Source organism: Cebidichthys violaceus, unplaced genomic scaffold, assembly GCF_023349555.1.
Source record: "Cebidichthys violaceus isolate CVI_PGR_0920_01 unplaced genomic scaffold, fCebVio1.0.p SCAF_28, whole genome shotgun sequence".
Taxonomy (NCBI): domain Eukaryota; kingdom Metazoa; phylum Chordata; class Actinopteri; order Perciformes; family Stichaeidae; genus Cebidichthys; species Cebidichthys violaceus.
The window spans coordinates 331738-338447 of NW_027176461.1; the positions used below are offsets into that span (position 1 = coordinate 331738).

The 6710-nt window shown below is 38.4% G+C and overlaps 1 protein-coding gene across 1 annotated transcript; it reads right to left on the minus strand.

Moving 5' to 3' along the window:
* Positions 1-290: 290 nt before the first annotated feature.
* On the minus strand, positions 291-5353 carry crip1 (cysteine-rich protein 1). Its single transcript, XM_068721802.1, has 5 exons — positions 5179-5353; positions 1864-1958; positions 1035-1092; positions 694-738; positions 291-538 (listed from the first exon to the last, which is right to left on the minus strand). The coding sequence occupies exons 1-4, from the start codon at positions 5216-5218 to the stop codon at positions 701-703; spliced, it is 231 nt and encodes a 76-aa protein (XP_068577903.1). The 5' UTR covers positions 5219-5353; the 3' UTR covers positions 291-538; positions 694-700.
* Positions 5354-6710: the final 1357 nt, after the last annotated feature.

Genomic DNA, 6710 nt, shown 5'->3' on the forward strand with positions numbered 1-6710 from the left:
TTATGTAACCAGACAACATAAAGCTCATGGGTTTAAGGGTCTCAAAACTTGGGGCAGTCATATTTATGTCAGTAGAAGTGAAGTAGTCATGTGTTTTTTTTAGCAGAGAGACTGTTTTGTTAGAAATCTCCATATGTCATGGGTTGAAAAAAATGTAGATTCAATTACACATTGGCACTAGATGCATGTGACTTGAACGTCGTCATCGGCAAAGAAATTGCTCTACTGCAAAGGTGTTTCATACAAAGACCGCAGAGAAAATAAAAATACAATAAAGATGAAGAATGACACAAATTGAAAAAGTTTAATCAGAATGTCCTTAAGAACAGGAAGAGACTAGAGGACAACCACTTCATTACTATATCATGGGAATGATACACAATCATCTTCAGAAACCAGAAGTAAAAACAACAATAAAATAAAAACACACACACACAAAATGTTTCTTCTGAATGAGAGCACAGTTTGTTTGCCGGTTTTTATTGGGACTCGGGAGCAGTGCTGGCTTCTTCAATCTAGTTTCCAGGCAACAATGAACCTGATGATGAAGCAGAGGAAAACACGCATGAGGCATGCGGGGCAAAGTACAAGAAGGGATTTGCTTAGAGTCAAGGTCTGTTTGTCTTAACAAATAGTATGAAAATGTATGAGATGAACAAGCAAATGAATGAACAATGAATGTGCGCACCCTACCTGTCTATTAATACTTGTGGCTCTCGGTTCCACCATGACCAAATCCTGGGAGGAAAGAGACAGGAAGGAATTACATCAGTGAAATAACACTAACATTCAAAATCTTTGACTTTTACTTTGAATATCTGAGAGAGAATTTATTCTTTCACGCAAGATTAGAGTTTAACAAAATGTTACCAATTATGTAAGGACTGGTTTATTGGGTGTGTGTGATCCCATCCGGTGACAGTGTGTGGTTTTATAGGACCGTTTACAGCCTTGACACTATCAGACACAGAACATCGTCCTCACACAGAGCCGAGAGTCTTACGATTAAAGGTGACTGAGGTGAACATGCTTACCTCCAGGTCCAAACAGTGCACCGTAGCAGGGTTTGTGGCAGTATGGCTTGCCTTCATGCTGTAAGAGGCAGAGTTGTATTAGCACAGCAAAAACTGGGAATAGACATGAACTAAGCATTGATATAATACATAAAAATAAGTCTATTTTAGTCTTTTAGAGGCGGTCATGCTTCTTATCTGTGCACATTATTCTGTCCTCTCCAATATGCAACCTTTTTGAGTATGATTAATGTATGACCAACAATTGTTTATTACTTGTAAAAACTACAAAAAACATTTAAAAACATGTTAAAGCAACTAATGTATGTCTGTGTTAATTGATAATTTTTCTCTTATATTATATATACTTGTATGCTAAATATATGTCCAATTAAAAAGTGCTTCAAATCAAACCCCTCTTTTTTCTCTTCCTCTAAAGGTTCCTCACTCAGGGGTGTATACATACATTTATCCAATCAATTATGATTTTTGGGCAACTAGCAAACTCCATCCATCATCTTGAAGTGCACTTGATTGTAGCCATCAGAGCGATATATGAGATTCTGTAAAATATTTCTAAAATGCGATAATATCTAAATCTCTTAGTGCTTGTTCTTCCCCCATCATTAGCCAAGTAACAAATATATAAACTCTTAGTAAGCCTAAAATTCAAAGTCAATATTTGAGGTTACTTCTTGAATATTAGCATATTTATAACATTTATTGATTAAAAGTGTTGAAAGTTAAACCTGTAAAATCAATAGCAGAGCGGGGATTTAATAGTGGATTCAGATTTGCAAAGCAAACCCTGTGCACATTATTAAAGATTGCAGGATATTCTTGTATGTACCTCTGCATGTGAGCCAGCTGACAGTGTCTTGCCGCACTTCTCACACTTCAGACAGGGCCTGTGCCAGTCCTTGCCCAGCGATGTCACCCTCTCGGCTGCCAAACACACATAAACCACAAAATGAGCCTTAAACGTCCAGCACATAGAGAGCCACTGTAGTCTGAAGAGGAGATGGAAGTGTCAAAGGGTCACAATATCAGTTTTAGATCATGCCGTTGCAGATAACTTCGAGGACATTGTTTGGGTGGGGTGCTGGAGGAGAAAAGAGGTCTGAGTGTCCCTGAGGAATCTATCCTCCCTCATAAACTCTAATAAAGACCGTCTTTATCTGCAGGGCTGATCTGCACAAACACCCATCAGGAGGACTGTAAAAGTGGGGAGGAGCCAGATGGACAAGATGGAGTTAACTTTTGAGATTTGTCAAATGATTAAGAGCAAGAATCTGGCCAAGAATATGCAAAGATGAAAAAAAGGCTACAGTGAATGCACAGGAAATGCTGAACTGGAGGATGTGTTATCATAAACTGAGGCTGTTTCTACCAAACATGTCGTAACTCGTGAGCAGCACAGAACTTGATTGACATCTGCAGATTTTCTGAAAAAAAAACCAACCCATAAAAGATATACAAAAATGACTGCAGATGTATGAACAAATAACGCAGGTGAAGCCCACTGATCTCCAAAGCTTCCCACAAAATCAGGATATGACATACTTCCTCCCTAAAAATAACCCGATGTCACATGAGATTATGTAATGTGCAGCGGAAACGGGGAAAGTGCTCCAGGGCGAGGTCAGCCTCTCAAGGCAGTTGCATGAAAACATTTCAACAAAATGTGGGGGAGCTTGTTTGACCCGAAATAATTACTGTATTTCGATTAAAATAACTAAATAATTAGTGGACTGAGCAAACAGTGAGTTCTTGTCAATACAAGCAGTAGCCCGGAGATCCTGATCAGGTGCGTTGACACCCATGTAATGTTGTTGCACACTTTATTTGTGCACAGGTTTTACCTGACGATAAGAGAGTAAATGGGGCCATTAGAGACATAAGAAATAGTCAGATCTGTTCTCTGCATCAACTCGCCCTGTCTGGAACTTTATGGAGGCAATCCAGTATACACAACCAGACACAAATCTTCATTCCATCCTAAAAAAGATTCATAGAGTGGTTGTATAACAGTTTGTCAAGCTAAAACGGATGACGGATGAACTTAAATACAATAATAATCTGTAATACTGTCTTTATTGGTTAGGCATTTATTCTTTTTCTGGACAAGAGTTGGATGAGGAGATTCATACCACTCTCATGCTTAATATGAAGCTACCGCCAGCAGCCAATTAGCTTAGCAAAAAGACTGAAAACAGAGGAAAACAGCTAGCCTGGCTCTATCCAAAGGCAATAAAGATCTGCCTAGAAGCACCTCTAAAGCTCACTAAGTAAGATAATGTATGTTTTTTTGATAACTTCCTGCACAATCTCTGCACAAATAACACTCAACACGTTAGCTTCTTTGTTTCCAGCGCTTATTCAAAGTCCTACGGTGCATGAGCACTGTACTTTTTTTTTTGTCTTGTGCTCTTTGTGCTTCTGGACCTGGACCAAGTTCCCCCCTCATCATTTAGTGAGGCAGCAGTAGCCTGATTGTTTCCATCTGAGAGCTTAGAAACATTAAGACAGATGAGATGCAAAAGAGATAGAGAGAGAGAGACAAAGAGAGAGAGAGAGAGGATGGGAGAGTGGAGCAGTGAGGTGCGATGTAGGGTGACAGGGGTGAGACATGGAACTTATAGAGGAGGTTTGGGGGAGAAACTGATGCAGACAGTTCAGGATAATGATGCGACTCTGCTTCCATACAAAGAATGCAAAGCTTTGTTCCAGGCTACATTTAATCTCAGCTATATTGGAAAAGTGCATATTTTCTTTGGTTGGCTTGTTCTGGACGAAACACATTGGTTTGCTTGTTTTGGCCAGATGGGGAAGGTTTATCCATGACAAGGAAGAATAGGAAGCCTGGCTCCCCAGTCGCACGGTCAATTCATCTGACTGACAGTCCAAAGACTTGGCTTTGTATTCTGCATTGGCCCTCAGCCTCTGAGCGTCTCCCCGGAGAAGATTTACTCCGTTGCACTACTGAGCTGCAGACAATGTGGTAAATGGATTAAGTCACAAATAAAATGGAGCTGTCCCTGTCCTCCCTGGATGCAGTAATAGCTCCCTGCTTTGATGGTATACTCATGAGACAGACCTGCAGGGACGGAGCCGGCTTCCTCCGCTGCATCGGGTCATTATTCATCCAGCTCATCAGACAGCAGGAAAGACAATTCAATTTCAGGGAGCACAGATCTTATCTATCCAAAGTAACTTGATAACAAGAAAGCTTCCAGAGTGCAGTGGCCTTTTGAGGCTATACATCTCTAATGTGCACAAATGTACACGTATAAATAAATGTAAACAACTAAGAGGGTAGACTGACAGAGATTGAGCAAGTCATTATTGTACTTTTAACTCTATGGTTACTCTTCAGATTTATATTTTACATCCTAAGCATCAGTGGTGGAAGAAGCATTGAGATCATTAACTTAAGTTATAATCCAAAAAACACTCCATTACAATTCCTCAATTGTAATTACTTTTGCAAAAGTGCACAAGTATTATCATGAAAAAGTAATTTAAGTTTCAAAAGTACTCAATATGCACAATGGCCCTTGTATTCTAAGTGGTGGAAAGTAACCATGTACATCTACTCAAGTACTGTAATTCGGCCCAATTTTGAAGTATTTAACTTATACAGCCTATTAATATATATTTAGGTAAATAAATATTCATATTTCAACTTATACTACACAAACTTTCACAGGGACATATTGTACTCTTTACTTAAATACATTTATTTCACAAAGATAGTTAATGATTTCTTTGCAAGTTGTGATTTTACATACAAAAGATTAGTATATGTATGTGATATGATGCATTTTTTATTAAATGAGCAGTTAAAATCAGCTCCACTTTTACCAACTACATCAAATACTGTTGTTGCAGCAGCATTAATAATGATGCAATAATATGACAATGACAGGAGCCATTCTGCACACGTACTTTGGATACTTTAATTTGACTGATAATACTTCTGCACTTGCACAATTCAATTCAATGCATCATTTATTATTTATTTTCTATTTAAGTCCTTCACGTGTTATTTAAAATATTGTAAATCTGCTGTTTCCTGATTTGTGCAGAAAAGCCGCCAACATCTCATTAACCAGGAAACACGACATCCTGCATGTAGAAACGAAAACAAGAGAACAGATCTTACCGAAGTAAACCTCCTTCTGGCACTTTGGGCACTTTGGCATTTTGCAGCTGTATGTGTTAGTTTACCGGAGAGAAAACGCGGTAGGTATCCTGTGGATGAAGTGCGACTGCAGCTGTAGCGACGGGCCCACCTGTTAGCTCTGACTGACCACTCCTTGCTCTGAGGTGCAGATGTGCGCTGCGTTCCCGTATTTATAGCACAGGGGAAATAGTAACCGAAACGTTTTCTTTTTTCTTTTTTTCTAACAGTGGGAGCGGCTTGCGTGGAGTCTGTTCGAGTGTAGACAACATCACATTGGGACACTGGAATTTAAGAATTAATCGAAACTCTTCCCCTTTTTTAGAGGTTTTTTAAGTAAGTCTATTATGAGGAATGCAATTTTCCTCTATTTAAAGTAATCAATATGGTCTTATCAAAGTGATAATTTTACTATCATCATTATTATTCATTTATTTTCTTATTACAGTCTCAGGCGGTTGGGTACAGGATAGTGGAGCAGGATGAGGTAACCAGTAAAATGTTTCCAAGGAGGTTAACAGTGATGGAAGTACAATCACTCAAGTAGGTTACAAGTACTTGAGTATTTACATTTTCTGCTACTTCATATTTCTACTCCACTATGGCAACTTTGTACTCCACTACATTTATTTGATAACTTTGCAGATTCAGATTAATAGCCACATAAAGTATAATAAACAATTAAATGGAGTATTGTAGATTAAGAAGACTTAAAACTAGCTTCATCTTTACCTGTTGCAACATTAAAGTGATATACACAATTTCAATATTTATAATCCAGTAATATACATTATTCTGAAATGGATCATTCTGCATAATGAGTACTTCTACTTTTGGTACTTTCGTATTCAATTCAAAATGAATGCAGGACTTGAATATAGTTTTATGCTGTAATGCTACTTTTACTCAAGTAAAAGATTTTAACTTTTTCATGGAAAAAGCAGACAATTTTGTATTCAAAGCGAAGCAATTGCAGTTGTCTTGAGGGGATATTGTACAAAAAAAAAAAAGTTTTGCACCCAGACTGACTGAAGTTCAGAGTCTGGGTGCCAACAGCCGGACCTCAGTCCTCAGTTCATTACTGGGATGCATTTCACACTCTCATAATCTACTAATTAGTCATCACGTTGCCTGCAGAATGCCTCTGTGGAATAAACACTGAATTATTAATACTCTCTACAAAAGCATTTCCTTTGTTCTCTCAAGTCAGGCCCATTTCCTTTTTGGCAACTTTATTTCACACCTTCCCAGAGTTCAACAGAGAGAACTGCTGCAGAGCTATGTGGACATTTATATGTATTAGGAACTGTCATGATCATGAGTGTATTGTAGGTCACACTATCCTTTGCCAGATAGACGGTTAATCTTGAGGGGGTTTGCCTTGAATCTAATAAATGACCATCTGAATCACCCAATGCAGATTATAGAACAAAATACCCAGGAATTAAAACAACATTAAACTGCATTCCACAAGTAAACTGTCACCAAAGTCAAGTTGCTAAGTTGTCAAGACC